The following is a 16434-nucleotide window of genomic DNA, read 5'->3' on the forward strand; positions in this document are numbered from 1 at the left end:
AACAGTAATTCATGAAACAGCACATCTAGTGCTAGAATATTTATTGGTGATGCAGATATTCCATATACCTAACTGTCTGTATTCTGTATTATATTCTGTTTTCATCCTGTAACCAGTTATTATGCTTTATGACTCCGCATATAATTATTTATCTCTACAGGACTTTTGGCAATGCCATATGACAAATATAGAGAAAATATATAGTTACTTTTGACAAAAGGAGGCAAAGGTATGTTTCATCAGAATGAAGACAATTTAAGCTTTTATATGCAGGGATAAAACTGTGGAGAGGCGGTAGACAGGGGGAACAATTAAGTTTCATTTTGATTATGTTCATATTGCTGACAGCAAGGCAGACTGACTAAAATAAAAATTGTGGGAATACTAAAGGTGGAATTAGCTAAGCAGTATGAGATACGGTGAAGGAATTTTGTAGCTTGAGGTGAAAATAACAAAGTCATTACAATAAATCCCTCTATTATTTGCTAATCTGTTGCTGGGATATAGAGCAATCTAAAGAGGTAGGGTGATCTCATTCGTTGAATGTGGAACTGGGTCTAGCGGAGTCTGTCTGGGAGGCTTTTTGTCTTAACAGTTTAGAAATTGTGGGACTTCTCCTGGAGCACTTTATCCCCAGTACATCTCTTCCTGAAATGCAGCTCTTTTCTCTTTGCTGATCTGTTCCCATTTAACAGGCAACTGGTGGCAGGTGGAAGAGAAATGTCCCTACCTGCTTTGGAATACTGGCACCCTGGGGCAGTAATACAGGGAATAGGCAATTTCTCAGGTTGCATGGCTGCAGGAATTGTAATTTACATTATACTTCATCATATAGTTTCACGCTTTCCTTCTCAGTATCTACATAAGGTACAGTTTAACCTGAATTTGTGTGAAAGGCTTGCTTTTCTCTCCTGAACTAACGTTTGTTGAAAAACTAGAGTGGGGAGAAACTGTACCTGATTCTGGTTGTGGATTGGCAAGAAATCCAGGGGTCCCACTACCAAGACAAGAGCATGCTGGCCATATGGCACAAGGCACTGAGCATTAATTCAGTGTCCATTGAGATGTGTTCAGGAGGCGATCACACATTAATTTTGAGGAGGTAGGCATTTTGCTAGTTCAGACTCCACTTGTCCTCCTGCAGCCAGGAGAAAGACAAACATAAGCCCTATCCAATTTGGTTTATGCTGTGAGGGTGTGATTTATTTTTTTTTTTTTATTCAGCTGGGTGGCTGACATTAGTGCTTGTGTGAATCGGGGAACTGATCCTGCCAAAAACTTGTAGTTCTGTCACCTCTTTTGTAACTGGTTGGCTGGACAGAGAGAAACTGTTGCTGGCACAGTGGGAAGAGTAGCAATGCATAGATTTTGGGGACTGGAGAGGAAAGAGCAGGTCTGTCCTTCTCAACAGTAGCATGAGAAGTGAAGATTAGTGTAAGTCAGTAAGACCTTGGCTGGTCTGAGAGAGATGAGGTTGTGTGCCCACACCAGTTCAAGTTTATGCTGTTATATGTTCCCAAGGAGGACAGATCCTGGCCTGGCACATTAGGATCCACAGTATCATAGCCAATAAAAGGTAGTTCAGTCTGAAACTGGCAACATTTTTATTGGTTTCTGTTCTCATTATCAGTACAAAAACCACCAAAGCGTCTGTGCAGTAGACAGTAATAGCCTAATCAGCAGAAGGAGGATGGTAAAACTTTTGCTTTGTTGTGCCTCTTTAGGTAGCAAAGACACTTGTCATAGTGTACACCATTTGCTACAAATCCAATTGGTTTCATAGAGTAAAATTCATCAGCTGAAGTTGTTTATCCTGCTGATTATTCTCATCCTTTCATTTCTTAGAGCTTCAGAAGGTGTTGATAATAGGTTAAATGATCCAAGGGTCACTGTACAGTCACTGCACATTGTCAGCTGTACAGTTACAGGTGATACATGGACTCAGGGCCACTTTCTGAACCTCTGCATGAGGCTAATAGAAGAAAAATTTGTTTCAATCTCTCAAAGAGAGAACTCATGGCACAGAAGGTTGCTGAATTTTATTGTTTGCTCTACAGCAGGAGAATATTCAAGAAGAATTGAAAGAAATAAGGGACTTAGGTTTGAAACTAGATTTTGGTGCCTTCATGGGCATTAAAAGAGGTGCCTGAGTAAGGAAAAATGCATGAGAGTTCAGTTTTTCCATTTGCATTTGTAGATTCCAATAAATGCATTTTTGTAGTAATAAAATGGATGAATCAAGAACATTTCCCCTAAGGCTTGAGGAGCAGCTTTCGTATCTCTTCCTTGGATTCCATTCTTAATCACAAAATAATAATAATAATAAAGAAGTTAGACCAAGACAAGTGTTTGTATTGAGACAAATTCCAGGGTTTGTTTTGTTTTCGTTTTAAGGCTTGTGAAAACAAAAACTGGTCATTTGCTAAGGGGATATTGGGTGACCAGCCTTTGTTGGGGTTAACTTATAACAGTGATTCACAAACAATTGACTTTGGGCCAGCAGTTGCCTTCAGCATGCTGTAACTGCTATCAATTTGTTTTAAATCAGTTGTTAAAGTATCCTGAATGATTTCATAACATTGCTTTTCTGTTAAATCCATTGCTGTGATTGCTGCAGAAATGATGGGTGATTACTAATGGCACTCTTGAATAGGAGTGGAAATTAACAATAAGGTAACCTTGTAGGTAAGGTCTGCACCGTACTAGAAGGCGGCCTTACATTCTGCCTTCCAGAGACTATAGGTCGTCTTTTGAATTTGCAGAAATCCTACAGAAATAGTTCATGAGCTTGAAAGGTGATCCGGAGTTCTCCTCTTGAGATCACATTGATAGGTTACCTGCCTTGGTTTTTTTGTTTGTTTGTTTGGGAGTTTTGTTTGTTTGTTTGTTTGGGGGATTTTTTTGGTTGGGTTTGGTTTTTTGGTTGTTTTTTTTTTGAATGGCTTATCCTCTCTCATTAATAAAACACAGTACTATGCTATCTGCTGCTCTTTCAGACATAGTCCCTTGCTGTGGCAGTGAACAAGATGGGCATCCAGCTATGAAGCAGAAACTGTGTTTATATGTGTATTGGTTTGATCAAAGTTACATAATTACTGCTTTTGTTGGGCATTAATCATTCATGAATAGAGGCCTTTCAAGGAAAGAAAAATGTGAATCTTCTTACGACACAAAGCCAAATCTTTCTAATAGTCAAAGTAGCAGTCTAAGAATGGTGGTGTTGTTTGTTCCCACCAAATTGCCTGTTCTAAACTGTTATGCAAGTGCAAGTTCTGCATGGTGTGCAGTCTTAATTATTTAGGAGCTACACATCTGTCATTTCTTTTGTAAAAATAAACAGTCACTCTAGCATATGCTGTCCTGAGAACTATAACAAGAGTAGTTTTGTGTACTTGAACCCTTTCTTATGTAATTCTCACTCCTGAAATGTTTTTATTCAAGTGCTGAAGTAGTTCTGACCGTGAAACTTCTAGTGTTCTCTGCTTCCACTGATACAGTCTCTTGCTTGTTTGGTGAGTGGGAGGTAAAACCTGAAAACAGGCATCAAAATGGTATCTTCAAACTGGTGAAAATACACCATGCCAAGGGAAGATACTCCCTTCCTGATAGCCTTCTTTCCCTTCCCAATGGTTTTCTTTATTCACTCCTTCCATCTTTTCTTAAGAATTCCTTTCTTGACTAATTTCTTATTTTGACTCAGTTCTTCCATTTTTCTAATCCATCCAGAAGGATTGTCTAGTCAGTGTGAGAAAGTTTCAGAGATGGTCTCAATTTACGTATATACAGTATCTATCACAGTTTGTCACTGTCCTTTTGAACCCTTCTCTCCCCTGCAAGCCCTGTTCATTGAATTTAACTAATTTCACTCTATGTGTATAGATTTTTATATAGAGATTTTTCTTTCCTCATCATTTTCATTTCTCTCTGGATTCCCGCCAGTTAATGCACCTCTTGCATTGACTGGTAAGCAGAACTTAATACATACATTTGTATCCAGAATCTGCATTTAAACCATTAGCCTGCATTGTGATGCCTTGGCATGCATGTACAATTGCCTGGAATTTGTGACTGTTTTGTCCAGAAGATAACGCATGCTGTTTCAAACTCCTGAAGCAGTTTGAATGTCCAGTTAGATTGGAAATGTCTTAAGAGGATCGCAATGGATGGCTATAGGCTGTTTCGTAAAGACAGGCAGGGAAGAAGAGGAGGAGGAGTTGCACTCTGTGTTAAGGAGAACCTTGAAAGTATAGACACCACCCAGGAATGAGGCACTGCTGGACTTGCTGCTCACAAACCAAGAAAACTTGCTTTGTAATAACTTGGTTAGAGATAACCTTGGCTGCAGTGATCACAATATTGTGGAGTTTGGGATACTGCTAAGCACGCTGAAGGTTAGTACTAAGACAAAGGTTTTGGATTTTAGAAGAGCAAACTTCAGCTCACTCAGAGCTCGATTGGGAGGGATTCCGTGGAAAGCTTTCATGGAGGATAAAGGAGCTAGCAAGTGCTGGGATTTTTTCAAGAATGCTCTCCTGGAAGCACAAAAACAGTTCATCTCCTTTAAAGGTAAGGGAAGCAGATGGAGCAAGAGACCCCCTTGGCTTAACTGTGAGCTTCTGAGTCTGCTCAAAACCAAAAGAGAAGCGTACCAGAGATGGAAGAGTGGACGAATAACCATTGAGGACTACAAGGGCATTGCCAGGGTGTGCAGAGATGCAGTTAGAAAAGCAAAAGCTCAGCTTGAATTGAAATTGGCCAGAGATGTCAAAAACAACAAGAAAGGGTTCTTCAGGTACGTAAACAACAAGCAGAAACAGAAGGAAAATATTGGCCCGCTGTTAAACAGGAGAGGTGAATTAGTCACCAGCAACACTGAAAAGGCAGAGGTTCTCAACACTTCCTTCGCCTCTGTCTTTGCCAGCACTATTGGGCCCCAGGCCTTGGGAGCAAAAATACAGGTTGATGCAAACGCAGACCCACCATCAATGAAGGAAGAGTTGGTATGTGAACTGTTACAGGAGCTTGACCCCTATAAATCGATGGTCCCTGACAATATCCACCCGAGAGTGTTAAGAGAGCTGGCTGACGTCGTTGTGAGGCCGCTCTCCATAATCTTGGAGAAGTCGTGGAGATCGGGGGACGTCCCAGAAGACTGGCAGAAGGCTAATGTCACCCCCATCTATAAGAAGGGCTTAAAGGAGGATCCAGGAAGTTATAGGTTCATCAGTCTTGCTTCAGTCCCTGGGAAAGTTATGGAACGAATCCTCCTGGGGGCTATCACAAGTCAAATGAAGCATGTGATTGGGAAAAGCCAGCATGGATTCACCAAGGGCAAATCATGCTTGACAAACCTGATCGCCTTCTACGACAAAGTAACCTGCTCGATTGATGTGGGGCAAGCAGTGGACATTGTCTACCTGGATTTCTCCAAGGCTTTCGATATGGTCTCCCACAGCCTCCTCCTAGAGAAACTGATGCGTTGTTAGGGTCTAGACAAGTGGTCTGTGCAGTGAGTGGGGAACTGGCTGACAGGCCGCACGCACCCAGAGGGTGGTGGTAAATAGCTCCTTTTCAAACTGGCAACCTGTCACAAGTGGGGTCCCCCAGGGATCAATATTGGGCCCAGTGCTGTTTAATATCTTCATAAGTGATCTGGATGATGGGATCAAGTGTAACCTGATGAAGTTTGCCAGTGATACCAAACTGAGTGGGGAAGTGGACACTTCAGAAGGGAGAGCTACCCTGCAGGAAGACCTGGATAGGCTGGAAGAGTGGGCTAACAAGAACCTTATGAAGTTCAACAAAGACAAATGTAAGGTCTGGGAAAACCTGGGAAAATATAATCCAGGTGTGTAGCACAGGCTGGGATCTACCTGGCTGGGGAGCAGCTCTGTGGAAAGGGACCTGGGGGTCCTGATGGACAGCAAGCTGAATGTATGAGTGAACAGAGCGCAATGCTGTGGCAAAGAAAGCCAACAGGATGCTGGGTTGCATCAACAAGGACATCACCAGCAGAGATAAAGAAGTCATTATCCCACTCTGCTCAGCGTTTGTCAGGCCACTATGTTTGGTTTTGGTCCCCGCTATACAAAAAAGATGTGGACAGGCCGGAGAGGTTCCAGAGAAGGGCCACAAAGATGATTAAAGGACTGGGAAGCCTGCCATATGAGGAAAGGCTGAGACAACTGTGTTTGTTTAGCCTTGAGAAAAGAAGGCTTAGGGGACACCTTATCACCATGTTCCCTTATTGAAGGGGTGGCTACAAAGAAGATTGAGACTCCCTTTTTACAAGGAGTCACATGGAAAAGATGAGGGGTAATGGGTACAAGTTACTCTTGGGGAGATTCCAATTGGACACGAGACACAATGAGAACAATCAGCTAGAGGAATAATCTCCCCAGGGAAGTGGTGGATTCCCCAACATTGGACACTTTTAAGATTTGGCTGGACAGGGTGCTGGGCCACCTTGTCTAGACCGTGTTTTTGCCAAGAAAGGTTGGACTAGATGATCCTTGAGGTCCCTTCCAACCTAGTATTCTGTCATTCTATGATGAATTAGAACCCAATGTCTAAATTTTTTGGGCAATTTGAAAAGTCTCAGTCTGTACAACGAGAGAATTGATTTTTGTAGCTTTTGCTACAACATAGTGTTTCTTTTAAATCTCTTCATTGAAAAGCAGTCGTCTCTCTGAGGTCTAGAAGGTAAAGATGACATGACATTATTACAAAAATGATTAAGAGTTTAGCATATAATGTTACTGGTAAAGAACAGAAATCTATTTTTAGCAAACTCATGCTTGAATTCTTACTTTCTATGCAGACTGCATCCTCAGCTATTAAAGGTGCTATCCAGCTGGGAATAGGATACACAGTAGGAAACCTTACATCAAAACCGGACAGAGATGTTCTTATGCAAGACTTCTATGTAGTGGAAAGTGTCTTCCTACCGAGGTAAGGACAAGCCTATTCAATTTATTTTCAATAGGATTTCATAATGAAACTCTAACTAGATATTTCAAACAAGGATTGTTTTCCAGTTCTAATGAAATAGGGTTAGAGCAAGTTTAGTGTATGAGAACTTGAAAATTATCCTGTCTTTGTGTTGTCATTGAAAAAGAAGGTAGGGAGAAAACTGGGAAGATCACACTTCAACTGAAGATTTGAGACTTGTCACTTCTAGAGAAAGAAAGTAATTGTGACACTTTCAATTAAAGGAGCTGTTAATTACAATTGGAATTGATTTGTGGATCTATATACTATTAAGTATTATGTCCAACATTCACATTTGTTTAGTTTCAGTTTAGTTTCTAAAAACTGAGAATAATACTTGCCATTTTGTTGAGGTGTTGTCAAAATTTATGAAAATTCAAGTCCTACAGTGTTAAGACTGATAGAAGAATTTACACTACACTATAAAATTCTAGCCAGGACTTTAGCCTGTGACAAGGCTCAGCTCTTACTAGCTGACTACAGGTTGTGCACCATTACTGCTTTGCATTTGGCCACCTCAGCTTATATCACTGCCAAGTTGATGGTATAGAATTTGTAATAATATGGTTATGCTGATGAGAGAAATCAAGGTCATACTCATTTTGGGGGTTCAGAAGCTGAAGTACAGTGCCATGTAACTCTTCCAAGTTACATACGCTGTGAATGGACGAAGAAGGTTTAGGAAAAATATATTTCAAAACCAGGATGACTCGCTCTGTTCAGTGTTGTCTGGGTTCTTAGAAGTGCTAAGTACCAGTGGTGCCCATCATTTCTGTAAGGACACGCTATGTATGCAGTATTCCCTGAATTTGGGAATGCTTTCTGTGTGTTTTTCAAAGTTTTGTTCATGTGCGTTTTGAATGCTACTTCATGAACTAATGTTCATTAGAAACATGAACATGTTTCTAATAATTTACAATCCTTAAAAATTACTGACGTCACTAAGACAAAGTTAAACTGACAATGTACAAAATAATTGCAGGCACTTCAAAGTTGATCTCTCCTCATGTAAATTTGCTTGATTCAACTCCTGTTTTCCTCTGAACTGAGGTATCCTTTAAGGAGAAGAAAATTTATGTCTTCTGTGAAATGAAGCTTTTACATTACATTCTTTAGTTCCTAGTAATTGAGGGTATTCATATTCTTGTTCTGGTGTTAACTATAAGGTTTGTGCACAGTTTTGTAGTATTTCTCTTGTAGGTTAGGTAAATATAGAGAAGTTAACTGTGTGCATGTTTTTTCATACACTGTAATCACAAAGTTTTGTTTGTTTAAAAAAATCCAAATTACAGCTGAGAAATGTGCATATCATGTAACGAAGTTTTTATTGGTCTGAAAAATGGAGTGAGAGGGAGTGAGCCATCATATTTGTGAAATGTGTGACTGTGACAGCGATGCAGGCTTCTGTAGTTTGTTTGGCTGTGATACCAGCTTTGTTGTTCATGGAAATTAAATGAAACGTACATTCTAAAACTGTTTTATTACATAGCACAGTTTTGGAAAAAAATCTAATCTCTATCTTTTTTAACATAGCTTTAAAGGAACAAGTAAAATAAAATGGTTTGTAGTCCATAGCATTGCATATGTCTTCTCTTCTGTGAAACTTACATGCACGTACACTCAGAAACCAGATTTCCCTGTTTTGGTTTGGTTTTAAGGGAGAGCTAGGAGAGATCCCTTTTTGGCTTAAAAAGAAAACAAAAGCAGAAGGGATAGCCTGTTTGCACTAACATAAAATTTATTATAAAAGCTTTGTACCTTTCTGGACAGTTTCCTATAAATAAATAAATAAATCATATGAGGAAAATTAGACAAATGAAAGTAATGGCCAGAGCAGCATAGCTTTTTTTTTGCATAGCTATCTAGTAAGCAGGAGTATATAACGTAGTGGGTCATCTTGATTGTAACAAAGAGCCTCTGTAGTGGTTTAACCCCAGCCAGCAACCAAGCACCACGCAGCTGCTCACCCCTCCCTCCTCCCAGTGGGGTGGGGAGGAGGATCAGGGGGAAAAAAAAAGTAAAACTCATGGGTTGAGATAAGAGCAGTTTAATAACTAAAGTAAAATAAAATATAATACTAACAATAATAATAATAAAATATAATAATAATAATTGTAATGAAAAGGAAGATAACAAAAAAGAAGAGGAATAAGCCCCAGGAAAAGACAAGTGATGCACAGTGCAGTTGCTCACCACCCGCTGACTGATGCCCGAGCAGTGTTCCACCCCTCCCGGCCAACTCCTCCCTGTTTATATACTGGGCATGATGTTCTATGGTATGGAATATCCCTTTGGCTAGTTTGGGTCAGCTGTCCTGACTATGCTCCCTTCCAGCTTCTTGTACACCTGCTTGCTGGCAGAGCATGGGAAACGGCAAAATCCTTACCTTAGGATAAGCGCTGCTTAGCAACAACTAAAACATCAGTGTGTTATCAACATTATTCTCACACTAAATCCAAACCACACTGTACCAGCTACTAGGAAGAAAATTAACTCTATCCCAGCCGAAACCAGGACAGCCTCTCTATAAAGAGCACTTGCTGATAACATTCTCTGTGAAACTAAAAATTGGTTATCCATAGCAATCTCTTAAAACCATGACACTTGATTTCTTACACTAGGGCACAGAAATGTCAAATTTCAAGTCCTTCCTGTGTCTCAATGTAACATGCACATTCATTTATCTAAAATGATTTCAAACCAAAGTGGTATTAATTTGCATAAATTGTAATAATTTAGGATTGCACATAATGATACAGGCTTCTTTCTTGCTGGTTGAGGGTGTTGGGACACTGAGTCTTTCATGATGGCATTATGTGGATCGCTCCTGAGTCATATCCATAGTTCTGACTTCATTACTTCAGAGGTAAAAAGCTAAGGTTGCATGTTCTTTTCGGATAGGACTGCGCTCCCAAGGTGCACCTCAGGTGCTCCTCACTTTTTCTTAGGACAATACCTACATGTGAAGGGAGTATTGTTCAAAGTCATTAATGACTTCCCCCCCCACCCCCGCTTTGGATTGGTCTGCATTGAAAGCAATTAGTTGAAATTAGTTACACCAGCAGGTCCAGTGGGCTTCCTCCACCTGGAAGCACCCCGGAGGAAGCTGAGGTTAGGTAAGCTTTTTGCCAGATGTCTGCAGCTGGAGGAGAACCTGACAGTGCAGCAACTGTGGTGCTGAAAGCAGGTGCTTACCAAGCACGGAGCCGCATTTTTCCACTTGCTTTGGGTACGCATAATTCAGCTGCAACTCCAAGCAGGCTGTTAGCTGAACTTCCCCTTCGTTGTGGCCAGTTCACAGCAGCCTGCCTCTTTGCAAGCTGTCCTGCTCCACCTTCCTCCCATGTTTTCCCTGCATCCACCTTGCCTCATCTGGGTCTGGCAGCAAGGTAAGAGGACAGTTGTTTTGCAGAGTCATAGGCACACCTGCTGCTTTGACAGCAACAGGAGCACTGTTATGGTGGTGGTGATAAAATAGACCTGAGGTAGTGGAAACGCAATGAAATGGCAGCCTGCATGCCAGCGAGCAAAATAGTGCTATCTGTGCCCTTTTACTCTTAGGGGACAATAGTCAACAGTTGTTTATAAATTTTATCAGTTGCAGAAAATAAGTAGTCTCTGCGTATCTCTCAGCCCCTGAAGTAAACCTCAGTACCACCTGTACCTCAGCTTCGGTAACCATAGCAAAACACTTCCAGCAGTGTTCAGGATTCATGAAGGAGGGAGAAAAAATGCCAGGGAAGAAAAGTGGTCAGTTCAGACCTAGATGTAACTGCCCTTCTTATTGTGGGAGCTACTGGTGTAAATCAGGAGTAAATCCATGGATGGCAGGTTATGCCTGGTCCAGACTTACTTTGTAACTGGGTTCAATTGGTCAGTTTAGCCCAGATTCATTTAGGTGTTTATTTTGGGAAGTGACTTTGAGTGAAGTATAGGTATCTCTGTACAGTGGGTGGATTTGAATTGCAAAGGTGTTTGCTTTGATTTGTATATTGTAGTGGTGGAGGGGGTGGAAAACTGCCTTTGTCCCTTTCTGCTTTGCATTGTGGCATCCCCTTCATCCCTTTCTCTTTGGGCTGCCCAGGAGTTTATAACGTGTTGTTTTTGGGAACTAAGTGAGGTATTACTAGGGGCTGCTGTAGAGGAGTTCATTGAGAACCACCATCCAGATTGAGTTTAAATGGTGCTATGCAAATCTGCTCCTTGGACTGAGAAAGAAATGCAGTCTACAGTGACCCAATTGATTCTGAAGATGCAGTGTCTGAAGTCTCTGCCCAGCTCCCTGAACAGGGTGAAACGACAGGGGGAACTACCCCAGGTAACCTCTCTTCTGGCTTTTAAATGCTCCTTTGGAAATCCAGCAACGGAGTTGCTTACCTGGGCTGGTACTGCTGCAGCAGTGGCTGGAGGGTTCAGTGGGAAGGTTGTGCATCCTGCCTGTGCTCTCTATGCTCTGTCCTATGACTCAGCTGTGTGGGGCATATTGTCCCCTTCCTGCGTTATGCTCTGTGCCCCTGACTTCCTTGGTTGGAACCAGTTCATTTCTTGGTGGCACATTTTGTCTCCAAATCAGTCATTGTGCAATGTGGCTACAGCAATGTTTTGACAGCTGTTTGATTCAAGTGTGGGCTGGCTCCAAGTAATGCAGCCATGGTTAGAAAGGCTCACTGCTGACCTAATAAGCCTAGCTGTGTCAGGCCGTGGTAGCTCAAGCTCGTTGCTGGGCCATGGGGCCCTGCAGCTGCCTGTGAGACGGCAATGTGTGCAGCTTGCTAAGCTCTTCCAGCAGAAACATACTAAGTAGGCATGTTTTCTACAGTGATGCTTGATGAGCCAAACAGAAGCTGCTCCATTCTGTCAGCTAGCTTTGGCTAGTCAGTGATATGCAGCTTCAGAAATGCAGAGCATTTGGAGCAAGGCAATATGTTTCAGGCTCCATCTCTTTTTGTTTTCTTAGATGGAGGCTGCTGCTAAGCACAGCTGTGACTTTCACCTTTTTGCAGCAAGCTGTTAATCAGTCTTGTGCACTTCCCTTACTAGTACACTTTATTTTCAGGGTCTAGACCCTGCATATTGAGAACACTTGCTATGGTTTCTAATTTAGCTAGTAAGTCTCTTAGATGCTGTTGACCTGTATGCACCCTGCAGCTATGGTCATCTGTACAGCGAACTGGTTCAATTACAAATTGCTTTCTTGTGATGCTAATGAAAGATTATTCAGTGCTTTCTGTTATTTAATGTCAAAAGCTTAATATTGTATTATGATAACATTTGAGTGATAGCCCAAATAAGTAATCAAAAGTACTAAGAAAAGTAAAACCTTGGACATGTTTTAACCAGTCTGGGTTTTACTCCACATCTAAAACTGAAGTGTACTGTTTTCTGGTATGTTTTTGAGGACTGATTTAGAAAAATGAGGAAGACTGACATTTGCCCTTGGAAATATCTTTGTACCAAACCTGTATCATAGGTTACCTGATGGGCTAAGTAGTGTCTTTGTAATTAAAGTAGTATAGAATGCTCTGCAGGCTCGGTGTGAATAGTACTCAAATGTTCACGCTAATGCTTAGTTGTTGTGTATCTTATGCCACTGTGTTTGTTTCCAGTTGGGCAGTTTTACAAGACAGATAAGAAAGTGTCCTGAAGCTTTTGGTAAAGCGCTGCTGCTCTTCTTTGGTGCTTTGGTTGCAGAGATGCACAGGATGACCGAAGTTCTGACACACTTTTTATGGTTTGTGAGTAGAGTGATAACACAGTTAGGAGGAACTAGTTTCTGTTTGCAAAACAAATAGTATTTGAAATGCGGATACTGTAGCAACAAAAGGAAAAACATGTTCATTATGAATTACTGGTCTTAGCTACTTCTGTTACTGTCAAATTCTTGGTAAACCTGTGATAACCTGGATACTTGCGTGGTTATGTAGACATACTTAAACTATTTTTAAAGTACTCTGAGATCCCTTGCTTTAATGGCATCTCCAGTTGGTTGTGAAATGGTCGTATGATCATAAGAAAATGTCTATATATTCAGCTGTAACATAGATAGGATTGGCTTGACTTGTTTTGAAGATATTTGCTATTCACAGTTGTATTTCAAAGCTGCCTTGCAGGGGACTGCTTAGGATAGCGTATAGTAATCAAAAGTGTAGGAGAGCATACCATGAGAAGCAAGGATATTACCACTGGACTTTATCCCACAGTACGAAAAAACCAAACACAGACCTATTTGTACAGGTAGCCATAATACGTACTTCTATCACGTGGGAAACAATTGCTTTCCTGAAATGATATATAGGAAATGAATACACCAAAGCACTACCTGATCCGTCAGTATGTATTTATTGGATACAGTTTGTAGACATTTTGATGTATTGTAAAGAAGCAGCTTTATCCAAGAACAGTGAAGCTGAGATTGGATACTCTTAGTTTTTAATATTGGGAGCATTTAATTTTAGATGTTTTATTTTGATTTTAAGGTTTAAAAAAGAGTTGCTTTCACATGAGAGAACTGAGGTGTTCCTCCTCTTCACTCTTTTTACAATGCATCCAAGAAGGGTATACATGAGCCCATGACTACAGCTTGACTATTTCTTTTGTGAACAGCTGCATCAGAGCCTATTAACATTGCTCTGTGATGAAGGCTCGCTACCAAGAGATGCAGCTAGCCTTCTCTGCCCCTTCAGATAGGTGTGCTATCTCCTGAGTACGTCCTACCAGGGTGACGCCATAGTAAAGAAAAGCTGCCAAGAAACATATCTGCGTGTCTTGTTTAGCAAAATTTTTGCAAGCCACGGGGTTAGCCATTAAAAATATCAGTTTTAGTTCATTTTTAGTTTGATATTGCACCAGCTACACTTTAAATCAACCCTCAGCGTTTGCTAACAGACAGGTTAAGATGCACATACTGTCATTTCTAGGTGTGCTTTGTTTAAAAAAAAATCTAAAATTTAAGTATTAAAGCAAACTTGCATAGTAAGCTTAATCTCTCTTTTTTTATTCTACCTACCAATCTTTTGCTTTTGTGTGGTCTTACAGCTGAGGTTATTAAAATACCTCATAAGTTACAATTGCTTCCTAATCTTTCCAAAGCATATATTGTTTGTCATAACTCGCATACAGAGACTTGAATTCCTTAGGATTGCCAGAATCAAAGCTGATATTAAAAGCCTTTATTTTTCCTTTTCTTTTTTTTTCTGGTGGACCTGTGCCCTAAACTATCTGAGAGGAAAATTATACGATTACCTCCTTTTTTTAATAGAGTACATTTCTATTACGTCCAAAGCTCCATTTTGCAGATTAAATTTTTTGTCAACAGATCACGGGTATTTTTCTTGTTCAACTTCAAAGACATAATCATCCCCATGAAACTCCCTAGCCGGATTAAAAATGGTTATACGGAGTGCTTTGTGCATACATTTTAATCCAGCCAGAGTGAAATGCACATGTAAAAGGCGCCAAGAAAATGTGGGGAGAAACCACAAAATACACTCTCTCCAGAGCTAATAGAGTGGAAGGTGAATAATGTCTAAATAAGATGGAGATGTATTTGCGTCAAGCGTTCTGTACAGTGGAAACTGTACTTTTCAGGTAAGAGCAAGGACATACTCAGCCACAAGGAATTTGAAGGTTTTCCATTACTGTAGGAAATGACTGGAAGTGAGGGTGCTTTTTCTGTTAAAAGTAGCAACAAGAAAACCTTACAAACTTTCTTCCAGAGGGGTAACAGAGAAATCTTAAATTGGTGTCAGGCTTGCTTCTTGCATCACAGAAAAGCTTACTATTGGGATCTTGTAAACTATTCTATTAGGCAGTGAAGCTGAAACTGATTGATATGTTTAACAGAAATGGTAGGGTATGATAAAAAGCTCTGCAGACCTTTAGTAAAAGAGATTTTTTAGGATGATTTTACAAAGAATAAGGAAACTTGTCTGCATAGTGAAATTAACTGTCATATCTGTAATAAAGTAAGCTCATGTGATCTAAATACATGGAATTGCCCTCTGTGTAGATGCTGTTCCAAAATAATTACTCTGTTTTGCAGTTATTAAGTGGAATAAATCTCCACTTAGTAAGCATTACTGTCCACCTGCAGACCCAGTGTTGGTCATTTTACTCCATATGCACTTATGAAATAGCTTAGACCCATGGTATTATCATAGCAAACCTCCTGTCTTCATTTCAGCCTGGTTAAGTTCCAACAACAGTACATGTTCTGGTATAGTAAGGGCATGTGATCTATTTATTGCCACGCTTTCACAAAAGAAACTTTTGAGTTATGGGTGCAGGAAGCAGATTTATAAAGGTATTTATGTACTGAAAGGTAGGACTTGTTTAGATCATTAATCTTCCCTGACAATGATGTGATGCTTCAGCAGGGAACACTCTGTTCTGTTCTTGTCCGCACCTTACAACGATTACATGCATTTACAAGTATGCCCCCAGGTTCTCAGTGTAGCTATATATTACCCCTGTAGCATCCTCATATTGCACAAAAATTCAATGCGACGCATCCAGCTATATAAAACTTAATGTCAGACAAGACTAACAGTGTTCTGAGCAGCTGAAAGACCTTAGAAGAAAAAGCCTTAGCCAGTCTTAACTGTAAAGAAAAACTACCATCTTCAGCCTAGTATCCTCCTGATTTCCATTTTTTATTGTATAATGGAACAATAAAATACATGTGGATTTGATTTTAATACCTTGTGTCCTGGTTTCGGCTGGGATAGAGTTAATTTTCTTCCTAGTAGCTGGTATAGTGCAGTGTTTTGGATTTAGTAGGAAAATAATGTTGATAACACACTGATGTTTTTAGTTGTTGCTAAGTTGTGTTTATACTAAGTCAAGGATTTTTCAGCTTCTCATGCCCAGCCAGCAAGAAGGCTGGAGGGGCACAAGAAGCTGGGAGGGAACACAGCCAGGACAGCTGACCCAAACTGGCCAAAGGAATATTCCATACCATATGATGTCATGCCCAGTATATAAACTGGGGGGGAGTTAGCTGGGAGGGGTGGATCGCTGCTCGGGAACTAACCGGGCATTGGTCGGCGAGTGGTGAGCAATTGCATTGTGCATCCTTTGTTTTGTATATTCTAATTCTTTTAGTAGTATTATTGTCATTTTATTATTATTATTACTATTATTATTATTATCATTATTTTCCTTCCTTTCTGTCCTATTAAACGGTCTTTATCTCAACCTGCGAGTTTTACTTTTTTTTTCCTGATTCTCTCCCCCATCCCACTGGGTGGGGGGGAGTGAACGAGCAGCTGCGTGGTGCTTAGTTGCTGGCTGGGGTTAAACCACAACACCTTGGAGTTGTGATATGGTAGACTATGAAGTGATCAGGTGAGTTCATTAGGACTAGGCAGCCTTCACTAGCTGTAAACTGCATGGTTTAGCACTCCAAGAAGCAGCAGTATTCTAATGTCTTTGTATGTATCCTTG

The 16434-nt window shown here is 40.5% G+C and overlaps 1 protein-coding gene across 1 annotated transcript in view; it reads left to right on the top strand.

The window, feature by feature from the left end:
* PIP5K1B (phosphatidylinositol-4-phosphate 5-kinase type 1 beta) overlaps positions 1-16434 on the top strand; it is a 121147-nt gene that overhangs the window by 45166 nt on the left and 59547 nt on the right. The window contains exon 5 of the mRNA XM_050913510.1: positions 6821-6951. Within this exon, the coding sequence (XP_050769467.1) occupies positions 6821-6951 (131 nt within the window). The remainder of the gene's footprint in view (positions 1-6820; positions 6952-16434) is intronic.

The sequence above is a fragment of the Gymnogyps californianus genome, chromosome Z (genome assembly GCF_018139145.2).
Source record: "Gymnogyps californianus isolate 813 chromosome Z, ASM1813914v2, whole genome shotgun sequence".
Classification (NCBI taxonomy): domain Eukaryota; kingdom Metazoa; phylum Chordata; class Aves; order Accipitriformes; family Cathartidae; genus Gymnogyps; species Gymnogyps californianus.